The 24,689-nt window shown below is 53.4% G+C and overlaps 1 protein-coding gene across 1 annotated transcript in view; it reads left to right on the forward strand.

Moving 5' to 3' along the window:
- The first annotated feature begins 8,411 nt into the window (after positions 1-8,411).
- IGFN1 (immunoglobulin like and fibronectin type III domain containing 1) overlaps positions 8,412-24,689 on the forward strand; it is a 32,690-nt gene continuing 16,412 nt past the window's right edge. Inside the window, 12 exon segments of the mRNA XM_081824975.1 lie at positions 8,412-8,811; positions 11,098-11,147; positions 11,638-11,760; positions 12,907-13,046; positions 14,305-14,404; positions 16,104-16,148; positions 16,430-16,475; positions 17,249-17,423; positions 18,317-18,430; positions 19,573-19,741; positions 20,917-21,189; positions 21,904-21,957. Coding sequence (XP_081681101.1) covers positions 11,141-11,147; positions 11,638-11,760; positions 12,907-13,046; positions 14,305-14,404; positions 16,104-16,148; positions 16,430-16,475; positions 17,249-17,423; positions 18,317-18,430; positions 19,573-19,741; positions 20,917-21,189; positions 21,904-21,957 — 1,246 coding nt within the window. The 5' untranslated portion in view covers positions 8,412-8,811; positions 11,098-11,140.

Consider the following 24,689-nt stretch of genomic DNA (forward strand, 5'->3'; position numbering starts at 1 on the left):
GTGGTTCCTGATTGAGTTCCTCCAGGGGCACAAGTCAGTCACCAGGCAATAAATCCCTCTTCTGCTTTAGGCATTACTGAGATCCAGCCGGCTCCTGTCAATCTCCCAGGAGCAAGCATCTAACAACCTAGGCTGACAGGTGGCCCCCTGGGATATGGTCTATAGTGGAGACCAGGGACTTCCCCAGGGCATTTTCCAGAATTAACTGCAGGGAGGGTGGGAGGCATGAGAGCTTCAGGAAAAGGAAAGTGGAGACATGTGGGGGAGGCACACACTCTGGGTTCTGAAGTCTCTTGATGCAGGCTGGGCTTTTAGAAGGAACAGCACCAAAAGGTGACACTGAGCTAAACAAACCAAAGGGGTTTGTCACCTTTCCTCATGACTGGTATAATAGAATTCCTCTGGCGGAATTCCCTTTTCTTTTTCCCTCTTCTCTGTCTTCCTCCTTGCCTCTCTCCTGCCCTCCCTTTCTTTTTGTCCTTTCTGGTTCTTCAGGAGGAAGTTCCACAGGGGGAATTGGACAGGGTTGCAGTCAGGCAGATCTGGATCTCTCTTGCTCTATAAATGGAGCGGCCCAAGTTTTGAGGGGCAAAGAGGCTTGTCTGCCTGGGTCCATTCCCAGCCCTGCCACCGTGTTAGTTAAGGCTCACTCTGTGACCTAAACTCACTTTCCCTCTCAATGTCTCAGGTACCCTCTCTGCAAAATGGGGATAAGACCGTTGTGGGGTTAAAGGTGCCTGTAGGTGGAAGAGCCGGGGGTGGGGTCTGGCACTAAGTCCAGGCTCTTGGTTACTAGCCTGGTGAAGGTCTTCATGTCCACCTGATTACTCCATCATTCACTGGACTCCGACAGCAGCTCACACCTCCTGGAATGTCGAATTTAATCTCTGGAAAAGAAATCAAACATGTATCTGGAGCCAAGTTTGAGAAATTAAAAGAGGGGGGATCAACTGTGGGGAAAACATTTGGAGGAAGTCAAAGATTTGATGTTTATCTAAAACAATAAGATCTCACTCCACCCTGCCTGGGGACAAATGTCTTGTGTAACAGCAAACAAACAATTTTTGTAAGCTAAGAATTCTTGTTCTCCCTTTATAGTGACTAATGTCCTCCTGTACTCAAAGGTTATTTCCTGTTGCTGTTCTAGTCTTCGAAAACAGTTAAGTATTTGATGGAGTTTTAACACTTTGCATCTCAAATTCCAGTTGGGTAGCTGAGCTCGATTGTTCTTTTTGAACCAAAACCAATAAAGAGAAGTTAGTTCTGTCCGGAATTGGGCAGGAGATTAGCTTTGACGACTGTAAGAGTTTGGTAATGATGCGGGAAGGGCTGAGACAAGGACAAGTCACTCTGTTAATCCTACATCCTGACCCCCAGCGCTCAGCACCTAACTGTGAGGCTATGACCAACCTGCTCGTACATTGGTGGCGTCATTCCCAGGGAGTCCCATTCCTGTTTTGAATCTCACTGTTCCCATTTTGGTTGGGGCCTCTCCCTTCCCTATCTTCCAGTTTTATTACACAGAACCAGGATAGGCATCCTCTTCCTGTCTTTTAATCATTTGTTACATAGGAGTCTCCAGACCTGCCCACTTAAAATCAAGTAGTGATGGGCAGTAGCTTGTCACTCCCCAGCTGGAGTCAGGTAAGTTATTTGTACATTCTCTGGCAGCGCTGGGGGGCATTCATTCAACAACGAATGCCAAGCACTGTTTTCAACTCAGTAAACAAAACAGAATCTCTCTCATGCGGCTTCTATTTCAAATTGAGGAGAGAGCCAAGAAACAAATACATAGATTGGATCAACCCAGTATCAATAAATGTTAGCTTCTTTGCATGGGATAATCAGAGAAGAAGTTCGAACCAGTGACGAGGAGTCAGCTCGGCAGAGACAACAGCCCGCACAAAGGCCTCCCTGCGATCCACAGTGGGAACAGTAAAAGCCAATGAGATAATTAAATGACACAGTGACACCAAGTGCCTAGCTCAGTCGCGCATTGTGGCTGCTTCGTTCAGGCTGGTTTCCATCTCTGTCATGGAGAGCTGCGGTCAGAGCCAACCGCAACAACGACAGACGCCTTTTATCGGTGACCTGACGTGGGAGACTAGGTCTCCCCAATCAGACGAGAGTCTCTGAGCTGGGCCTGTGCCTCGGCCACCATGGGGGAAGGCAGGATGAGCCCCCTGAGGGCAGGAACGGTGTCCCCTCCAGTCCCCAGGGGAGGGTCCTGTCCTCAGGGTTTCTTAAGCAGGAGACTGACAGGCACCTTTCCTCCCCATGGCTGCATCTTGCAAGGACTTGAAGTACCCAGCAGGTCCCAGCCTAGCTCCCTGCCCAGCCCTCAGCCAGGCCCCTGCCCGTGGCGTTCTGCTTTGGCATGTGGCCCCAGGGCCAAGCCACTGGTCGGGGATGGGGTTTCATCCTGAACTTTACCACAAGCTGCATATGGCCAGGCTGCTGGGAACTTGGGAAGTTGATGCCAGAGTAAGGACAGCTGATCTCAGGGAAGGCGCCATACTGCCCTTGGAACTTGAGGCAGGGGGATTGGGTCATAGGGTCTCATCCTCATGGTACTTGTCTCAGCTGGCCAGTTGGAGGGGAGGGTCCCGGGGACAAGTCATACCCCACCTGGGCCTCGATTTCCATCTTAGGCAAACCAGTCCACAAGACTGAGCTTTCCCTGGGTGTGTATCCAGGCTTAGGCACAGGGATTGGGAGTCCCTGTCCCTGTCCCTGTCCTTGGAAGCCCCTAGTCTGATGTGGGAGACACAGCCCCACTCTCAGGGAGTGCCAGGCTAATGGGGGAGATAGGTCCTGGCTTAAGGTTTTTTTCCACTCCAATCTAACCAATACACAACACCCAAGAGCTCTCTCTAAAACACAAATATATTCTTTTTCTGCCTAAAAACCTCTCCTGGCTCCTCATGCACTCCAAAATAAACACCAAACTCCATTGCAAGGCACAAAAAGCACTCTACCACCTCCATGGGTATGAAGCCTGCAGGGGGGGGTGGGCCTTTTGGTGAAGGGCTCTTTCCTGCCCTGTCAAGGAATTTGACCTGTTCCTAAAGGCTCCTTCAAGGGTATGCTAAACTCATGCTTAGCCAGAACTTTCTTCTGCCTAAAGGGAATGTTTCCTTGCAGGGTGGGATGGGGACAGCAAAGGGAGAGCTTCTGACCATCTCCCACCCTCTGAGGCTACAGGTTCAGGAAAAACTGCCCTGCAATCAAGCTGCCCTGGGAGCAGAGCCCTGTCTGGGGGCACAGTGGGTGTGCGGAAAGGTGTCATGGAAGAAGAGACACCCTCTGGCCTTTGGGAAATTTCAGGGACTTGGAGGGACACAGAATTTGTGTCCCCAGCACAGGCCTGAGACATGAAAGCTGAGGTGAATTAATGTAGTCACATGGACATGTCACTCAATACGGGTATCACAGGAGGGCAGGAAAGTCACCATTCTAGATGATGTAGGGGAGAGGGGAGAGAATGGAGGACAGGTGCCAGCGAGTCTGAGTGGGAGAGGACAAGCCAGGAGGTCAGGCGGGAAGGGCTTTGGTTGGTAGAAAAGGCCTTGGATGCCATGAGGAGCGTAGATTTGGTGCAAGCAGGCTCCTTGCACAGCATGGAGTTTCCGCCAGGCCCAGCCCTGATGGAGTCTGCTTCTAGTACAAGAGTCTGATTCAGGCTGTCCTGTGGGGCTTCCAGGGCCAGTTCTAGAACTTGGGGCTTCCAGCCCATCTACCCTAGGCTGCCTCATGTCCCAGCTCAAGATGGCTGGCTCCTCTACCCTGCTGCTGCTTCCCCAGCTCCTCACTGCCTCCTGGACTCAGTTTATCCATCTGAGAAGAGGGAGTTCAGCTCTGTGTTCTCAGAGTTGCTCAGGGCAGCAATCCTACAGACAGCTGAGTGAGAATTCCAGGGGCATGCCCAGGTGGGGTCTCCAGTCCTCTCTGTCCCCTCTTCTGCCAGCATAAAGCCGCTTGCTGTGAGGCCCATGATTGTCAGGGGCATGTGGTGTGGTCGCCAGGAGAGCTCTTGGGAAAGATGGGAGGAGGATGTCTTCTCCCCAGTCTGCTTGCCACCTCTTCCCACAGTGGCTGTCACTGGCTGGGGCTGCCAAGGACACGGAGCTGGGCCGACTTGCTGAGAGCTGGGGGGACTGGTGAAGGGGTGACACAGAGTCCTTTCTGAACCCCACAGATTTTCCTCCCCACCTCCCCCCCACCAGCTCCTGCCCTGGGCAGAGCCTACCCCGGGTGGTGGCAGGATGCTTCTTGAAGGGCTCCAACATTATCTCCCAATGAGCTTTCCACACGGTCATGGGAGAAACACTGAGAGGAATGAAAGGGATGCTCCTTTTATATTTTTTAAGCATGGCGTTCATTCCCAGATCATACTACTGGTAGAACACCAAGAATTATCCATTTTATCAACCCTGTAATAATTGGTAAAGAGCATGATTATATTGCATGGCACTTTGTGTCTATGGGTTAAACGTATTAAGTGGCTAAATATAAATATTTAAAATATATTATTCATCTTTTAGCCCTGTTTTATTATTTCTTCCTTTAAAAAAAATACCAGAACTCTTAAAAATTGCAAATTGTTGGGCCCTTCTCAACTTTTGAGAGGCCCTGGTAGATCTTTTGAGGATAGGGGGTTCATGGTCAAAAGAATACAGCCACGAAGGCTGCAGAATGTTTAATTATATCTAACTTTTCCAGTTCTGAATGGCTGGGCCAGGAGGCAGAAGTATGATGGAGTCAGAGGGCCTGCTTGACATTCCTACTCAGTCGTTTACTAGCTGTGTAACAGTGAGGCTGGCATGGAACCGTTCTTAGCCTCAGCTTACTTCTCTGTAAAATGGACATAATAAGTGTCTACTTCATAGCCTTGTTACGTGGCTAAAGAAGACGACCCACACGGTGTCACACAGTATCTCCGGACCCAGGATGTGCTGTAATTTGCTATGATTCGATGAGAGCAGGCGAACGTCTCCGTAAGATAGGCAGCTATATGAAAATGCAGCCTTAGAAAGCAGAGAGGGTTTGCCTCCTCGAGCAGGACTTTTCATTTACTTCCTCACCATCTGATTGACACCTCAAGGAGCAGCTTTCTGGAATGACTTAGTAGTTGGGGCTTCTCCCCAATTCACTGCCTTTTGGCAGGTCATGTTCCTCTCCATTAATGACTAGTAATCTGTGAATCTACCTCTGCCTCCCTCCTCTGCAGAGACGGGCCCTGAGGCCCAGAAGAGGAGCCCATCTCTGGGATGGAGGGAGGCAGAGTAGATCCACAGATTACTAGTCATTAAGAATGCAGATGTAAGAGTTAATGTATCTATCTAAAGACCTAGGAGAATGTCTGACCCGTAGCAAGAGCTCTGTTTAAGAGTCAAGTGCTGTTGTTGTCATTGTGTTGTCGGTGTTAAATGCTCTCAAAGATTCTGTCCAGCTCTGATCTTCTGGGAGGTTCTACACTGCCCCAGTAGACTGATGCCCAGCATGGCCTAACCCCTCCTGGAAACTGGAGCAAGGACTCCTCCTGCCCTCTGCTCCCTGGGGGTCCAGAGGACCTCCTTCTGTGACCCTCAGGTCAGCAGGGTCTCCTGGGCTCGACCCTTGCAGATGAGAGGCTTAGCTCCTGACACACATTTCTCTGATGAGGAAAGCCAGCTTTGCAAGCATGAAATTGCCCTTGGGGTCTCCAAGATCTTCAGTTCCATGGGCCACATTCCCTCCCTGCAGGTGGGTGAGAAAGCCGGGAACTAAGGCTGACCTGTGGGCTGGCCAGGCGGGCAGCTGGGCAGGGGGGTGTGGGTAGTTTGAGAGTGGCCGATGGAAAGGCAGCCCTGATGGGGTCCCAGGGAGGCTGGTGGGAAGCACAGGGAAAAGTAGCATCTGCCCCCACCCCACTCTCTCAGTTCCATCTTCCTGGGTAAGGACAGGTGGGAACAGAGTCCTGGGCCCTAGCCCTAAGCTCAGAAATGGGTCTAAATCCCTGAAGCCATCCCCACAGGGCAGCAGGTAGCCTTCTATCTTTCTGGAGAGTCCAGCTCTGTTGGTGACACTGTGTGTGTGTGTGTGTGTGTGTGTGTGTGTCTTTGAATAGAACCATGCCCTCCCAACCCATCTACCTGGACCTCAGCGGGAACAAGAGAGGACGTGGCCCCATGGAGAGTGTCTTTAGCAGCTTGCCCCGCTGGAGCAGAGCCATTTTTCACACGAAGACATAGAGATAGTAGCAGCCTGCAAATGAATTCAAATTCTCTCCTGAGTCACATGAAATTACCCTGCTTTTCAAGTCCACAAGGCCTTGCTCATGAAACCCACTCAGTAAGTCACAGGACTCTAGAAGATTCAAGTTGGCCAGGATCTCAGAGATCATCCCACCCAACCCATGCCATGGGGAGTAAGAGGGCCCCCAGAGGGAGGCCTGTATGGGGCCTGAGCCTCTTGGCACCTGCCATATAATAATGCATTTCCCTCTTGTAAGGACAAGGGAGTAATAATAAATTGTGATCATTTCACTACCCAAAGTCATTGAGCCCTTCCCATAAGACACTGTGAAAGAATGAATATGCACAAATCCTGCCCAGAGCTCTTCTGACATGGATATTCTCCTAATAATAAAGGCCAAAACTTGTTCCTTTATCTCCCAAAGAAAAAGTCTATCAGGGGGTGTAATAATGTTACATTATAGAGAGAGGTAGTGTGAAAATTTTACCACTGGATAGAATCAGGGCACTGGGAAAGATCACTGGGGAATAGGTCAGAACACGCTATTGTTGGCCTGAGTGGTAGGTAGCCAGAAAATTCCTTAAAGGGGCTTGGCATCCCCATGTCACCCCTTTGTTACATACTGCCAATCACAAGGAACAACACCAGAGTCTGGCCCAGGATCTTTCATACCACTGAGGATTCTCACCTTCAGGAAGATGGCTAAACATGCCAGGCATAGCTAAATATTATTGGGTATTCCATTTGATAAAGCATAAAAAACAGAGGATAGAGGATGGGTGGAATTTTAGTTGCTTGGAGTCCTGAAATTTCCATCTTACTGCAAAGAGAGGGATTCAAGTATGGGATAGTGCAGAGCAGAGAGGTATGCCTACTGTGGTCTTCTAGCCATCCCCAGGCCTCAGGGAAGAACCTACCAGCTACTTGGGGGCCAAGGCAGGCACGTAAAATGCTGAAGGGTTCTGTATTGGGTCATGTTCCCAGCCTCCCTCTTTTCCTCCTGGGACGATGGAACATGTGGCTCGGAAGGTCCCCTGGAGGCCAGGACCCCACTATCAGAAAGAACACCTTGGGTTTATTGGACCAGCCTCCTGAGAGCTGGACTCCTGCCTCTCACTTCCACTCTCCTCCATTCCTTTTCTGCCCTGCACCAGAATGAGTTTCTAAAAATGCAAACTGGGTCCCGTTGCTCTTCCAGATTAAATAAACCTCAACAGCCCTTAGGACAGAGATCAAAATTCTTAAATGGCTTCTCAAGCCTACCTGTCCAAGCTCAGCCCACGTCACTCTTGCCCTAGGTCTCTGAGCTCCAGCTCTACCAGCCGTCTGGAGGCTCTAGTTCTCCTAGAGCATGCTGCAGTTTGTTACCGGCTATTTCTCATGCGTCTGACCCATTAGACTGTAAGCTCCACGAGGGGAAGGCCCTGTCATCTGCTTACCTCTGTATTCCCAGTGCCTAACACAGTGCCAGACCCAGGACCTGACACAGGGTAAGTGTTCAACACATACTTACTGAATAAACGAAACACCAGCCTCTGACACCTAGAGCTCGAAACACACAAGGAGACACACAATATATGTATGCGCGCGCGCGCGCACACACACACACACACACACACACACACACACACCCTGGAGTGGAAGAGGTCAAGCACCTCCCTTCTCAGAACACACGCAGAGGTAGATCCTACAGAATTGGCAATGTGATAGTGAGTACGTGTAAATACCCAGTGGCCTCCCTTTGAAGGTGGCTCTTTCAAAGCAGACCAGGTGGCCTTCTCATCTCGTCTCCCGGGCCTTGCTTCTCCTCCACTATCCTTAAGAAAATCCGTTAGCAGCCATCCTATCCCCAACTCCCATCTTCCATCCACGCATCCTCAAAACCCCTACCATCTGCCTGCCACTTTCAGCCCCTAGCCCAGCTGGCCGGACCCCCCTTCTATCCCGCGAAAGCTCACCTTCTCCCGGAAGGCCTCCTGGCTGCAGACTCCAGGGTCTCCCCCTGCCCCACACTCTCAGGGGAGCGCACCCCCACAGCAGAGCCTTTGGGATCGGGCCCTCTGTCTAGTTCCTGAGGTTGTTGCCTGTTTGGTGCCACTTTGGGTTGTGATTCCCAAGAGGGCACTGGCTTTATGTATTTGTGTGACTTATGGTGTCAAGGGTCTCAAGGGATCAGCTTAGGAGCAAGATTAGGGCTTTGGATGATGTACCCCACCCCTGCTAAAAGGGGTTATCTACATGAGGCCACATGGAACAAACCTAACCAGTCAGCTTTGCAAACTGAAGAGTTGGATGAGCTAATGTCACGGGACCCTTCCATCTCTGACCTCCTCAGAGGCTAGGGCATTAACCCTGGGGCAGGGGCCCTGCCCTGCCAAGCCTGGCCTAGAGCAGGAGGAGGGAGGCGGGGGGAGTGGGAGGGGCAGAGGGAGCCTGGGGAGTCCGCAGCGACCTACAACTGCTCCCAGCACTGCCTGTCCACCAGCAGTCCATTCAGAGGCTCTGGCAGTGCGAGGCAGCTGGGAACAGGGAGGAGGGAGCAGACAGGAGGCTGGAGGTCAGCAGTACACCCAGGTAAGTAGGCACTGCGCACCTGGCTGCCCACCCAGGGCAGAAATGGAGATGCTGGAATGCTCTCGAACTTTTTCTACTCAGGAAGGGGCAGCAGTGGGCATGAGATCAGCCTGGGGAATATTCAGCTGTAAACAGTGGGGTGCACGTACAGTCCCCTCTAAATGACTCCAGGATATTTGGAAGAGAGAATTTCAGTGAGTCCTGTCCGGGGGGGTCCTGTCCTGGCTCTGATTTTCCAGGCACTGTTTGACTTAGAGTGTGAAATGATGACCAGGTTAAAAAGCTGACTAGCTGTCTAGAATGAGGACCTCAGGTCTAGGACTTGTTACATTTGGATTAATAACATGGTCAAAGCAGTTGAGACAAACTCCATTTGGCTCTTCCAGCCTCAACCCTACCAGTTTGGAAGGTGGGGGCAGCAGCTACCCAGAAGCGCAAGATGACGGCAGGTGGGAGCAGGGGGTGCCGGGGGGCTGTGGGTCCTGGAGGGACCAGGAAACACTGCCCCGAGGGGCCAGGGCTGAGAGTGTTGGTAGGCTGAACTGAGGACACGGCTGCTGTCTGGTGCTAAGAAAAATTAAGATTTCTTCTCCAAAGGGGGGACTGAACCATGGGAAGAGAATTCATTTCCTTCCCTGTCCCCCCTGATTGAGATGATATCCATCTAGTCTCCACCCAAGCAGACCTTTTGCCCATTCGCCACTAACCTTGTCCCAAGTCTGGCTTCCTGAAGAGAATGGAGGTCTAGAGGGCAAGATGGCTTAACATCCGACCCTTAAGTTCCCGGAGGGGTCTGCTTCTCTCGCCCTTCTCAGCTGGGACCTGTAGGCAGGAGGCTGGACGGACAGAGGCCGTGTTAGCATTACACTTCATGTGTGGCAAACGGCAGAGTAAGTGACTGAGAGCTGGTGATGAGGCTGATGGCGGTGATGAGGAAGATGAAGAGGACAACTAAGGTGTCCGTGTTAAATTCAAATTACTCCAGGACAGGTGCCAGGCAATGTACCGGGGAACGGGTGGGACGCAGACCCCGGGAGCTCCCACCCCTTGTGGTCAGCTGCGTTCTCCTCCCCTGGCGGCCGCGCTCCATCCTCGCCCTCCCTCCTGACTCCCTGCCGCGCGGCGCCTGTGGCCCCGTGACTGCTCCAGAACATCCCTGGCGCGCCATGGAATTCCAGCGCCCTGGGGGGCAGCCGCTGCACCGTAGATGGGACACCTCGAGGCCAGAAGTGCCAGTGGTGGGCAGTTGTGAAATGCAAGTGTCAGTTGGGGGGAGGAATTTGCTCTGTCGTGTGTGATTCTATCCTGAACGCAAGGCTCTTTGGGCAGGGAATGGCATCTTCAAAATGGAACCCTTGGCCACGGGCCAATCGCACAGGAGGTGGGACTGCTGGAGAACTCTTTCAAGACATCCCCCCCATCCCCCTCCAATTCATGGCTCTCACCAAGGCTCTCATGTCAGCCCAGAGCCAAGCCCCCTCTCTCCCCGGAGTGGCACTCCCCAGCAGCCATGATGGAAGGATGTAATTGTGAGAAAATCAGAAATCTGGCCTCCCAGCCCCCACATCCTCCTCGCAGGGGGAGTTGGGAGATGGTTGGGAGAAGCTGGAGGGCATTTCTTTCACCTGACGCTATAATTCACTGGCTTTGGAAGGGGGCAGATGGATTTATGAGGATCCTGTCAGCCTGTGTCAAGAAGAGCTAAAGAACAGCCAACTAAGGGATTCTCCCCCATAGACCCGGTGATCAGAAAGATTCCAGATTAGTTGAGGGAGGGAGGTAGAAGGCCGCTGGACCCTGCTAGAAAATCTCAGAGTTGGGGTTGGAGCCAAGAGTCCCAGAGAATATCCCTGGAAAACTGACATTCCACAGTCAAGAGGGGGCAGGCTGCGAAATGGTTAAGGGAATCCTGGATGCCAGGCATTTGATTTCCTGAGGTTTGGGGAAGCTGTGTCTCATCCTCTGAGTGGCCATCAGGCCTGGGGCCTCACCCGAAAGGCCAGGCCACCAGCACAGGTTGCAGGTTCAGCCCCGTGGGCTCCGTTACCTGGGAAAGGTAAAACCAAGCAGCAACCCACCCTCTCCCTGTCTCGGGGAAGTTGGTTTTGCTGGAGCAGAGACCTGCAGGTCACCGATCAATACCATTAGGTGGGGTTAGACAAGCTCTCAGGGGGCAGCAACTCTACCCAGCTCCCAGGCCAGAGACCAGCCGAAGCACGGATGGTGTGGGGAGATGGGGTAAGATCAGCCTGCACTCTCATAAGCAATTCTGTCTTCTGTTCTCAGGAGATCAGTTGCCACCCTCAGTAACCAAAGAGGCACCCAAACTATGGCAGGTGAGAGAAGAGCTGACCTCCCCTCCCCCGTCTTAGTCCCTCACTGGCGTTCCTCACGGGGTGGAAATGAGGGAAGGGTAGGGCTCAGAGATCTTCGGGAACTTGCCTGGTTCTTTGTTTTTTCCAGTTTAGGCATTGGGTTTTAACTTGTTTTCCTGAATAAAGGATGCACAGCCCCAGTGCGGAGCCCCTTCCCATTCTCCCTTCTCCGACTTTACCCCAGTGATGCTCCCAGGGTCTTCCCTGGGTGCCCCCTGCCCACTTCCCAGGGGCTCCATTCACACTGCTGGAGGACCACTGCCCAATTCCACTAGAAAATTCAAAAGCCCTGTTCAAGTCAGGAGCTCTGAGAGACAATCCCGCCCAATGGTGGGATAGTGGGGAGGGGCTCACGTTCCGTGGGTGCATGCATCAGGGCTCCATTGTGTTAAAGGGTCACCCACGAGGAAGAGTAGGGAAGGTTCATCTCTGTTTCTCCCACCTTCTCCAGAGAAGCCCCCAAAGAAGTCCGCCATTCATGGGGTGAGCATCCGGCAGCTGGTGGAGGAGATCCCCGAAGGCGGCAGCACACCAGACTTCCAGCAGAAGCCCGTCGCCTTGGCGCTGCAGGAAGGTGAGACCCGAGAGGGGAGCTGCTGAGAGTCTGCACGGTGGAGAGGGCTCAGCCCCATCCTTCCTAGCCGGCCTCCCAGCCCCCACATCCAGCACCAGGCCACACCATGTCTCCCTTTGCTTGTGGGGTGCCTGCCTGCCTGGGTCCCCAGAAGGGCCAGGGACCTGACGGGCAGAATGGGCAAAGGGAGTGAAGACATACTAGGGTATGCTGAAACAAGAAATATTTGGGAACAAGCGTGGGGGATGCTCACTGGGGAGCGGGAGAGGTGGTGGTGTTGCCGAGCTCCCCTCCCCTCTCCTGACCTCTGAGCAATCGCTGTAGACACTGTTAAAACGAAGTTCATTTGGGCCACATGAGAAAAGTGCCCAGGAAAGTGATGGGAGCAAAGACTTTTGGGGAAAGGGGTGAGAATCGGTGTTCTTTTTCCCAGCACAGGTTCCTACAATACCTTGCAATTTACATCATTTCAGTATAAGAAAAAGAATGGCACTTTATTTTTCTAAATCTGACTCTAAGTCCTCACTCAAAATACAAAGGTCATGGGCAATTGTCTCTCATCACTGCGGAGGGCCCTTGGGTCTTCACTCTGTACTGCTCTCTATGGAGATGTCCCTGGCAGGAGCCCAAGGGATCTCGAGGGTGGGCAGCTCCCAGCCTTCCATGCCACACATGGAGCTTGGGCTCTTTTCTGAGGCTGGAACCCTGTGTCTCGGGATCATCCCGCCTTGAAAGTGGACACGGAACCCCCAAAAGACTCGTCCCCTTCCCAGTCTTGGGAGGTCCTTCAGACTCCTCCCTCGCCTACGTGCAAAGAAATGCACCCTTCCACCCCAAGTCCTGCTTGCCTCTCCTTCCACCATGGACAGTCCAGCCGCATCTTTTCCTCAAGGAGCCCACCCTCTGTGATACAGAAGCCGGGGCGGGGGGGCGGGCGGGAATCTGTCTTCTGGGTGCCTGGAAACTGCTGCTCTCTGCCTGGCATCATAAGACTCCTTGAGTCAGGGCACCAAGGCCTGACACCCTTCTTGGAATGGGCAGTGGAAATACCTAGAGCAGTGAGAACAACAAATTAAAGTCCCAATAAAGTCTACTCTTAGCCCTCCCCCAAGCTGCCAATCTTTTGACCGCCTTCTCCTGCCACAGGGAAAAATGCCATCTTTCGGGCCGTGGTCTGTGGGGAGCCCAAACCTGAGGTGGGTTGGCAGAGCACCAAAGGTAACCTCAGGAACTCCAGCAAGTACCAGATCTCCTCCTCCCCCTGCAGCAACGAGCACGTGCTACAGGTAGGGCCTGCAGCTCTCCCCGACCCACGTCTACTCATCTCTCCCTGTCCCCTTGAAGGGCTCCCTGGCAGCCTCCAAACCCCGGAGGAGTAGATGTTCCCAGCTGGGGTTGAGCCCGCTCAGCTCCATCCTGTGGCTCCAGGTGGCTTGAGCCAGGTTGGGACCTGGCAGGTGGTGGAGGCTGGAGCTCAGGAACTCAAGCTGTGGAGTCCGGACGGCCTGGTTGCCAATCCCAGGCCTGGCAGGTGGTGGAGGCTGGAGCTCAGGAACTCAAGCTGTGGAGTCCGGACGGCCTGGTTGCCAATCCCAGGCCTGGCAGGTGGTGGAGGCTGGAGCTCAGGAACTCAAGCTGTGGAGTCCGGACGGCCTGGTTGCCAATCCCAGGCCCACCACCTTGGCCTTGGAAAGTTCCTTTACTTCTCTGTACTTCCGTTTCCTCATCTGTGACATGGGATAATAACAGTACTTACTTTACAGTGTTGTTACGAATATGAAAAGTTTATGTGAGGTACCTCACCAGTGCCTGGCCTCCAGCGAGCACTCTGTCCCTGCTGCCAATATTAGTAATAATTAGGGCGCCTGGGTGGCTCAGTTGGTTAAGCGACTGCTTTCGGCTCAGGTCATGATCCTGGAGCCCCGGGATCGAGTCCCGCGTCGGGCTCCCTGCTCGGCGGGGAGTCTGCTTCTCCCTCTGACCCTCCCCCCTCTCATGTGCTCTCTCTCTCTCATTCTCTCTGTCTCAAATAAATAAAATCTTTAAAAAAAAATATTAGTAATAATTAGAGCTACCAGTCACAGAACACCTACTATGTGCTGGGCCTTGGGCTAAACATTTGACATAGATGATATGCTTTACTCCCGACCATTCACTACTTTTTGAGGCATTATTATTCTCGCCGTGTAAGAAACTAAGGTTCAGAGAGGTTAGGTAATTTACCCAAGGTCCCACAGCCCGTAATACGTGACGGAGACGATACGTAGTCCCAGATCCACCTGCCCCCAAAAAGCCAGCCTTTCTGCTACACCACATCGCCTCTGCTGGCTAAGAGGCCCTCCCCCAACCTGCCAATGGTACATCCACTCTCTGTCATGATCCCGCTTTTTGTTTTGGGGTCTGACTTCCTTGATGAAGACTGTGAGCTCTGTAAGGAAAGGGCTGTATCTTATTCATCTTGATATACCTTTAGCCATGTCTAGTAAGTGGAGGAAGGGGGGAGGGGGTGCTAGCCATGTCCCCCCGGCCTTGGCCTCTCTGCAGATCAACAAGCTGACGGGTGAGGACTCGGACCTTTACCGCTGCACCGCAGTGAACGTCTATGGAGAGGCCACGTGCTCCACGAGGCTCCTGGTCATCGAAGGTGGGCTCGACCCCCTCCCCTCATCCTGTCTCATTGGTGCTTGCGGTGCTGGCCCTGGCTTTCTCCTCAGAGAGCCCTCAGAGGCCTCAGAGGCCGGGCAGCTGGTGGGGTGAAAGGAGAGAGGGACAGCAAGTTCGCTGTCCCATCTGGTGCCAGGGCCCTTGGCTTCACGCACTTACATACCAACTCTGCATGTGGTCTAAAAGGCACACACTCAGGGGCGCCTGGGTGGCTCAGTCGTTAAGCGTCTGCCTTCGGCTCAGGTCATGGTCCCAGGGTCCTGGGATCGAGCCCCGCATCGGGCTCCCTGCTCTGCGGGAAGCCTGCTTCTCCCTCTCCCACTCCCCTTGCTTGTGTTCCCTCTCTCGCTGCCTCTCTCTCTGTCAGATAAATAAATAAAATCTTTAAAATAAATAAATAAATAAATAAATAAATAAATAAATAAATAAATAAAATAAAAGGCACACACTCAGCAGATGCCCCACTGCAGATGCTCTGAATGATAGTCTCTTAACCCTGGAGCGTGAGAGCAGGACCTAGAGGTCCGTTTCTGGTCCTGAACCTTCTGCTAACTCCTTCAATGCGCTTCGTTTTCTTGAGGGGGGCCCCAGCTTTGTGGCCCCAGTTTCTCCACTGTACAAAGGACACTTTGTACAGGCCTACGTCAGAGGTGGCAAACAGGTAATATGAAGGCCAAATCCTTTCTCAGACGTGGGGGTGGGTTGTTTATGACTTGCACAGTGTTTCCAAATTTTAAATTAATTTTTGACATATAATAACGGGAAGGGGCATGTCTCTTGAGAAAGCAGATCTAGTCTTTCAATTGGTTATGCTTCTGCCTACGAATAACAGAAAACCCTACTACAAATAGCCCAAGAAATAAAGACACTTGATTATGTCACATGATAAGTCCTGAGGTTGGAACCCAGGGCTCAAACCACAGCTCAGCGCTGTCACAGGACAACCAGATGTTTCCTGTCCCACTGAGCTGCCACCCAAAGACATTGGCTTGGCTTATAGCCTCGTGGTCATAAGACTGCTGCTGCAGATCCCAACTGCATCCACATTCAAGGTGGGAAGAAGGGGAAAGAGGTGGCCCCAGGTACAGCTGGCCCTTTTATCAAGAAAGCAAAAGCTTTCTCAGAAACTCCTTGGAGACTTCTGTTAACATCTCATTGACCAGAACCGTGTCACATGGCCACTCCTGGTGGCAAGGGAAACTGGGAAGGCAAGGATTTAGCTTTTCCAGCCTCCTTCCTACCGGTGGGAATAGGCAATGAGGACTGGGCATGGCTGCAGGCTCAGTCAAACAGCAGTGTTGGCCTACCTGGGCAACATCTGGCCCGTACCCTGAAATGGCAGCTCCTGGGGGGCATGGGAGAGCTGCTGCCCCTGCAGCCAGCCACAGTCTCTGCACTCACTTCTGCCGCCCCCCTGCCCCTGCAGACACGTCAGCGGGCCTCCCCCGCATGTGATGATAATCAGGTCAGCTCCACATCAGTCATGCTAAGGCTCTGGGTATCCAAGCTTATGATGGACCCTCCGCTCATCCCTCTTGCTGAGCTGTTGTCTTGCCCTTTTGGACAGTGGGGAGGACACGGCTGGGGCACTCAGTTGGTTCTCAGGAAGACCATCAATGTGTCTCGCTTCTCTCCCTATCTGTCCACATAAATCTCTTCCTCTTCTCCTGATGGTCCAGTTGGCTTTCGGAAGAATCGGAAGAGGCACAAGGAACCCCAGGAGGGTAGGTGTAAGGGTTGTCAGAAATCTTCTTGGGTTTTGGGGAATGGGCTACTCCTTGCCTGGTGCTCCTGACTTGGCCAAGCCCCTACCAACACCTTACAGATCATCACCAGTCCACAGGAGGGCAACTTTCAAAAGCTCGGTTGTCAGCCATGGACCACAGGTCCTCAGATTGCCACCCCCTCACACACCCACCCCACTCCCATTGCCACAGAAAAGCCCTGCATTAGCCCCTTGGAATCCCACCCTGGGCTTGGGGCCTCATTCCTGCTCCTTTTCTAGACCTCAGGAAGGAGCTGATGGACTACCGAAATCTTCTGAAAAAGAGGTGGGTGTGGGCCTATCCAGGGGCAGGGTTGAAGTCTCCCCAACTACATCCATGAGCAAGGCAGGCTCAGTTCTCCCGTCCACTGGCTAGGAAGCTAGACTGCAGGTAGCCAATAGGAAGAGGAAAGAGCGCTGACCCCCTAGTTCTGTTGCCTTTAAGCTCTGTGTCCTTGAATGAATCATCTCTTCTCTCCCGGTCCTGACTCACTTGTTTGTAAAATGGGGTGCTCCACTAGAACAATGATTTTTTTTTTAAGTGTTAAAGTAACAGAATAGGGACGCCTGGGTGGCTCAGTCAGTTAAGTGGAGGCCTTTGGCTGAGGTCATGATCCCAGGGTCCAGGGATCGAGTCCTGCATTGCGCTCCTTGCTCAGTGGGGAGCCTGCTTCTCCCTCTCCCTCTGCCTGCCCCTCCCCCTGCTTGTGTGCTCTCTCTCTCTGACAAATAAATAAATAAAATCTTAAAAAAAAAAGTAACAGAATAATCTGCACACACACCCCCCCGCCCTCCCCCCCACGGCCATCTTTCTCAGTGATCCACAATACAAGGTGTTAGGAGCAGAGTTTCTCCCCTGAAAGTTCGGACTGGGGTGGGGGTCGCCCTTGCCCATCTCTGTGTCCATTGTGTCCCGACAGTGCGCAGACCCAGAGCCCAGCCTCCGCATCCCTTTCTAGTGCAGAGAAGGCAGCTCCCCACAGCCTCTCAGGGTGCCAGGCCCAGGGACGCAGCTCCTGCGGCTCCCCTGGCCTCTGACCTGCCCGCCCTGCTCCCCAGGGCCCCGCCTCCCACCAAGAAAAAGGTGGACCTGGAGCAGGTGTGCCAGCTTCTGACGACGGCCGACCGCAAGGACTACGAGCGGATCTGCCTGAAGTACGGCATCGTGGACTACCGGGGCATGCTGCGCAAGCTCAAGGAGCTGCGGAAGGAGCACGAGGACAAGATGGCGCAGGTACCCTCGACGGGGCCCGCGGCCCGGTGCCTCGTGGGCGCCCCCACCTGGAGCTGGGCCTGGCGCAGGGCCGGCCCTCACCCAGCTCCCAGGGCCACGTGTGGTCAAGGATTGGGGCCTCCAGTCAACGTTTTGGCTTTGAAATCTGGTTCAGATACTAAAATCTGGGGCATTGGGCAAGTTAGGGCCTCCGTGTCTTGGTTTCCTTACCTGTAAAATGGGTGTTATAGTTGTACCTGCTTCTTAGGGTTAGGGAGAGGATGAACTAGAGAATGTACTTAAAGCACTTAGCCGAGTGCCTGACGCCTGGCAAGGGCTTCCTGTCCGCTGTCATCCTCCCCAGACCTTGGATACCTGTCTTATTTCTAAAGGCTTCCTGCGGAGGGGATTTCACCGTTGCCTGCTTATCCCAGTGTCTTATAAACTGTATAGGCAGTTCTTTCCTGGGTCTAACATAACTATAGCACTAGTCTAATTTGTCTTCTGGAAATGCAAAACAACTAGTTTTCACCATCCTGAAAATAGTATTTTATCACCTTGAAGGTGGTTCATCAAACATCCTGGGACTCAGTTTTCTGTCCTCCAAGCCTTCTCATTGACCTTAACACAGGGCTTTGCCCACAGTAGGTGCTCAACTGCTTTTTATTGGCCGGAATAGCAGATGAACAGAAATGTCCTACCATGTTCTCAGAGCACCTGGATGGACACCTGGGGTCCTTTCTCACTTTGCTTCCTGACCTGATGTCTCATCTTGGAAAATTTCTTCCCACCTGTAAAATGGGCAAATGCATGCTCGAGTGGGACATGGTGGGGGGTGGGACTGGGGTCCGAGGGTTCGGAGTGCCCCGAAGAGAGAGCTCAGAGAGATCCCCTGGTGCGTTTGTCTTCCCTAGTACGTTAACGCCGTCTCCAACTTGAGACACATCAGGGTCAGCAAGGAGGGGGTCGCAACATTTGATCTGGAGCTGGATCTCAAGTATTCCGGGAGCAAGATTCACCTGTATAAGGTGAGGCTGGAGGAGTCATTGAGGAGGGAGGCATCTGGCAGGGATGCTGCAGGTCCTGGGGGGAGGAACTATGGGTCCCATGGATTCCCCTCTGGGAGCAACTCAAGCACACAGATGGTGAGTCCTGAATCCCCTGGAGTTCCTGACTGGAGGGAGGTGAAACTTTGGTGTAGACATTTCATAAACTCTTCTTACCTCTCACTGAGCAACGAGGTTCTCTAGCCAGGACACCGGGGGTAAAAAGAGGATTCTGAGAAAGTGTACCCCCGCCCCCCTGCATCTGTTTCGTTGCTCTAGCTGGTCCTGCTGCCTGCCATGGTCTTCCCCGGTATCCACACGGCTAATTCCCTCACCCGCAGCCAGATGTCCCCTGACCACCCTCTGGGTGCTGTGTCCCCCCAGCCCCGTCCTGCATCCCTGAATCCGTATTTTCCTCTCCCTTTTCTTTTTTTCCCTAATTCTATCTCTTTCTAATACACATTATATTATCTGCTTATGATATGTGTTATTTGTCTGTGTCCCTCCTAGAATTTTAGCTCCCTGGGGGGCAGGAATCTTTGTTTTATTCACTGATGTGCCCCAAGTACCCAACCCAGTGCCTGGCACACAGTAGGCAACTGAAGACGAGCTGTTGTTAATATCTGTCAAGTGGCAAATCTATCTAGGCTTTAGCTAAAGGGGGCGTGTGTATGGATCACTGGGTTTTCTAGAACCCCTAAAGATACCTGATAGTACTTTCTTGTGGCCCTCCGAGAATGAATGTGCTGGGGCCCCTAGGGCCCTCGGTGTTGCCTCCCTGCCCCCTGGTAAACCCCTGGGGCTGCTTGGGTGGTTACTCAATCTGAGCCGAGGTCTCCCACTCTCAGGTGCCTCTTGTGTGACACTTGCAGATTATTTACTCCATAGTCAGAGTCAGCGACCCTCCTAGGGCAGTATTCCTTCACCTCACACTCCCCATTCTCAAGGCCTCTGAGCCCTGCTCTCCACCCCTGCCCCTGCCCCCCTCCTCATCTCCTCTGTGGTTCCAGCAATGTTGTCTGGTGCCTCGGCCGGTGGCAGAAAACTGCCAGAGTGGGGTTGAGGCAGGAGGTGCTGGGGCCCCACTGAAGCCCTGAACCTCCCTCTTCCTTTCTTGGCCTCAGGATGGTGAGATGATCCCCTACAGCTTTGATAACCAGACCAAGCACTGTCTGCGGCGGCTGGGGAAACGCTACCAATTCCAGATCCGGGACCTGCAGCCTGAGGATGCCGGCATTTACCAGGTCAAGGTGGAGGATGCCGAAATCTTCTCCACGGAACTGGATGCTAGTGGTGGGTGGTCTTCCCCTGCAGAAGCTGGAGTGGAGATCTGTTAGGAGGGGGGCCCATGTGCCATGGCACAGGGAGGGGGTGGGGAAGATAAATGTGATATGCCTCCCCCCACCCCTTGCAAAGACTGTGAGGGAGAAGAATGCACACCCAGGTGGTTAAATTGAAATGATCTCTGCTTTCCAAAAGTCTTGGTCCAAGGTCTGTGTTCTCTTGATGCTGAGCTGGGCTCTCCTGAGTTCCAGCCACAGACATACAATGTCCATGCCATGCCCCTGCTCACAGACCGTCTGCAGCAGAGATTCTATCTCCAGGTTAGATCCAGACTAATTTCACAGGCTCTAGCCACAGCCTCACTGCTTTCTGCTGCAGACTCTCACCTCCCACACTCCCCAGCACAAGATCCACCCAGGTGCGGAACCCTTGTGCCCTGTACAGACCTCTTCCTTCCCTGCCTCCCGTGCCCCCACCCCACCTGGGAACTGTCCCTTCCTCTTTCATCAAACTCTGTCCCATCCCCTCGAGTAGCTGTGTATACATCATCACCCACCCCCCACACCTGGCCTCCTGGGAGGAGGAGAGGCCTGGAGAAGAAAGCTTTGGGCAGACAGAACATAAAGAACATGATTCTAAATCAAGGTTGAGGAAGAAAGAGGGCATGAGGCCTCCAGGTATGCCTGGACAGGGCTTTGAAAAGCCGAGAAATGGCGTGGCATGAGGGAAGGAGCAGGGCCTTTGACGTCAGCCAGACCTGGGTGTGAATCCTGCCCGGGCTGCCTCTTAGTTGGGTAAGACTGGGTTTCCTTACTTGTAAGAAGGAAATAATAATACCTATCTGGGAGGTGGTCCTAGGATTCATAAGAGATCATGTATGAAGCTCTGGCAGTCAGCATATCGGTTTCTTCATGTACCCACCTTACCCCCAGACATAATCTCTGGATTTACGATTACAGAATTCCAGAGCTGAAAACAGTCTTACTGTTCATAACCTCATTATAAGCCCTCATTTTATGTTGGGAACTGTCACCTGGGGTAAGGAAGTGACCTGCCCCAGGTGACACAGGGGGTCTGTGGCTGAGCTGGTCTGAACTTGGGCTTCCGAGCTCCCGGCTTCGCTGTGTCAGGTCACGCTGGGTCAAGCTGCCAAGCTGACGCCCCCATTCCTGCTTCCCTGACAGCCATCCCCTCCAGAGTGGTGGTCCCGCTGGCTGAGGCGCACTGTGAAGAGCAGGGTGATGCTGTCTTCGAGTGCATTCTCTCCAGCCCCTGCCCCAACGCCACCTGGAATTTCCGGCACCGGCCACTCCAGCCCAGAAACAAATATGAAATGTTTGTGTCCCCTGATGGGCTGACCCACAGGCTGGTGGTAAGGGGGGCCCATTTCTCAGACATGGGCCCCTACTCACTGGGCACTGGGTTCCACAGTTCTACTGCCTGGCTGGTGGTTGAAGGTGAGTGGTTCTTACCTCTGTCGTTCCCTGGCTGAGAAGGGCATGAAAAAGGCCAGGGCCAGGGGCTTCCCTTGGTCAGTCATTCGCTCTTGATGATTCCTTCACTGTCCGGGAATGAGGAAGGCTCCTGAGATCTATTCCTGACCCACCTCAGTGCTGGCCCTCGCAGCCAGCCTGGTCCTCCTCAGCTGTGTGTGCTCCATGGGCCTCTGGAATGCCTCTGGGAGCAGAGATCCAAGATGGCCCGAGGCTCCTGGCCAGGCCTTGGCTGAGATTCACTATGGATGAGAATCTGGGTCAGGCCAAAGAACACCCTTAAATTCCCCTATGGATTTAGGTTCAAGGTGATCCCAGGAAACTGTAAAGTGGACATTTGTAAGGCAGATGGTGAGCAAATAGAGCTTTTAAAAATCATGCAACTGTTCATGGCAGTTTGATAAGCGGATGAGTTTTAGGTTATGTATTTTCTCCAAAAGTCCTCATGAACCACATAGCAGGGCAGGGTGTCTGTGGGTACAGGGCTGGGGGAGGTGGTGATAGGATTCATCTATCAAAGAGCTGGCACACCCTGGCTTCCTTCTGAGATGGTCAGCTTTTTCTCTATTAGGGAAACTGAGGGTCAGGCAAAGCAGTTAGGGTCAGACAGGTGACTTGACGTGATTTAACAGGTCTTTTCTTTTGTCTCTCTATGGGGGCATTGACCTCTTATCAAAGCAGGGAAGGATGGAAACTTTCTGACTGCAAGTGCTGACCATCAGCTGCAAGCCCAAGGAGCCCAGACCTCAGAAGCAGAAGATTCCAGGAGCATCAGCAGCAAGGGAGGGGAACCCAGAGAGCAGGGCCTGCTGGAGGGCTCCCTTAATGGGGCCAGGCCTGCTTCTGGGCTACAGTTCACAGCTGGCCTAGAGACAGGTGGCCTTGATGGGCATGGCTACTCCCTGATAGGGAGTGATGGGGCAGCTGGCTCAGCCTGGGGCCCTGGGCAGGCAGGAAAGGGCTTTCTGGAAGCAGAGGGAAGCACAGTCACTCCCTTTGGGGGAAATCAGCTCCACAGAGAGGGAGGCTGGGGCATAAGCCTTCCAGGGAGCCCCTATGTACAGGGAGAGGGCCTAGAGTCAGGTTTAGGTCTCATGGAAGGTCAACAGCAAGATCATGGCAGAGACAGTGATGGGGACAGATGCGGTAGGACAGCAGGAGGTTGGGAGGCTGAGTCCAGGTACCCTCAAGTGGGAGGACTGGGGAGCAGCGGGGAAGGAGAGGAGTACAGAGAGGACCATGGGAGTCCCCTGGACAGGCATAGTCAGAAACAACTCTTCAGTGCTCATTTGGGACCTGGGAGAGGACAAACAGCCCTGAGAGGATCCCAGTCTAGTCCTGAGGGCTCTTGGTCAGAAGGGGGAGTGATGGAGAAGATTTTGCAGGGGGAAAGCCTGGGTGAGGTGGAAGGAGGGGGTGATCTGAGCAGGAAAAGACAGAGAGGAGCCACAGGGGCAGTGTGAAGCAGGGAGACCGGTGTGGGGGAAGCTGGAGACAGCAGTGGGACAGGTAGTCTTGGGGCCCAGGAATATCCTGGAGAAAGAGCTTCTAGCTCTCAGGGTGGCAGAGATGCTGATAATGAGGAAGCAGGGGGCTGCTGGGGGCCAGAGGAGTCTCAAGGGCAGATATCTATAGGAAAGAACTCCCAGGAACCATCAATACCTGGTAGTAGAGAGTTCCTTCTGGGACAAGGGGGGCCTGAAGCCAAAGCTGAAGGGTCACTACAGACAGCTGATCGAGGCCCAGGGAAGTCTGTGGGTGGGGGAAAGCACTACAAAACCAGCCCTGCAGGCCCAGGAGGTCCCAGAGGCTGGGAGAGGAGCCTGCAGGGGCCCAGAGGAAGGGAGGGCCAGGAGACAGCAGAAGACTTGGGTGAGGCAGGGGATGGCTCCAGAAGCTTCCAGTATTCCCAAGGCTGGCCAGCAGGTCAGTGGGGAGCAGAGGTTGCTGGCAGAATAGAGTCTGGGAGCACAGGTCCTTGGGATGACACAGGGTCCAGCCTCAGCAAAACCAGGGCCTACCACAGGCCTGGAATGTTGGGGTCTGGTGAAGGGGAAGGTGGTGTGGGTGGTACCCAGGGGGCTGGACTAATGGGGTCTGGTCAGGGGGTGGATACCAGAAGCCACAGGCTATTTGGGTCTCTAAGCCTGCGTGCTCAGGGTTCTGGGGAGACACTAGGAGACACTGATGGATTAAGAGGTCCAGGGGCAATGGGTTCTGAACCAGATTTCTGGAATGGGTCATGGAACTCCAGAGGAAAAGGACTCAGAAGTGAGACAGGCTACGAGGATGGCTTAGGAGGTCCAGGGAGAATGGAGTCTAGGTACGGCAATGGCGTAGGGTATGCTAGAGGAATAGGTCCTGAAAACGGGTCTGGCTATAGTGATGGCTCGGCAGTGTCAGGAGAAATGGGCTCTGGTTATGGCCCTGGTTGTGATGTTGTCTCTGGGGCACCTGGGGGAACAGAGTCTGAGGAAGGGGGTGGTTATAGGCATGGCTCAGGGGTGCCTGGGGGAATGTGGTCTGGAAATAACGATAGTTACGGTCCTGCAATAAGGGGGTCTGAGAGACTTGCTGATCTCAAGAGTGGCTCAGGTGGCCCTGATAGAGGGCCCATGGATGAAGCCAGGATGCCTCCAGAGGCCAGGGATGCCTCCAAAAGCCAGGGGGATACTGGCCCTGGGGGAAGGCATCATTCCAGTGCTGGCCTAGGGAGTCCTGGGACAGTGGAGTCTGTGGGTAGAGGTGGCCTTGGGGCCTCTGCAACCATGGAGGCTGATGAGGAGGGACATGTAGAATCAGAACCAGGGGTCTCTGGAAGAATAAGTCCTTGGGGCCAGACTGGAGACTATGGGGACTTCAGAGCCTCAGGGGCTCTGGGGGCCTTTGGAGAAGGAGGCCATGAAGATGGCTCTGGGGAAGCAGGAGCCATGGAGCCAAGGTATCTGAAGGCAGGAGGCAAAGTGAATGATGGGGTTGGGACCAGGGACCTTGGTGCTAGGGCCTCTGGAGCTAGAGCTGGTCATTGGGACGATACCAGGTTCCCCGAGGCACTGGCTCCTCATGCTGGGGCCAGTTCTGAAAGCCAAGAGACTTATGGGTCTTGTGGCATGCCTATTCTTGGGGGTGGATCAGGAATTCGAGGGTCTCAGCAAATTGGAAGGAAAACAGCTTATAAAGGAAGGTCAAAGGGTCTTGGGTCTGGGGGGATGGGGCCAGGGGGTGAGGCAGGTTATAAGGATAGTATTGAGGTTTCTGGGGAAATGGGGTCAGTAGATGAGGCAGACTATAGGAAAGATTTGGGAACTCCTGAGGGAATGGGTTCATTGGGTAAGGCAGATCATAGGGATGATTTAGGGGGTTCTGGGAGAACTGGGTCAGGGGGTGAAGCAGGTTATGGAGATGGTTTGGGGGGTTCTGGGAGAATGGGGTCAGGGCATGGGGTGGGTTATAGGGATGGCTTA

The sequence above is a fragment of the Leptonychotes weddellii genome, chromosome 6 (assembly GCF_054177405.1).
Source record: "Leptonychotes weddellii isolate Sample4059 chromosome 6, ASM5417740v2, whole genome shotgun sequence".
Classification (NCBI taxonomy): domain Eukaryota; kingdom Metazoa; phylum Chordata; class Mammalia; order Carnivora; family Phocidae; genus Leptonychotes; species Leptonychotes weddellii.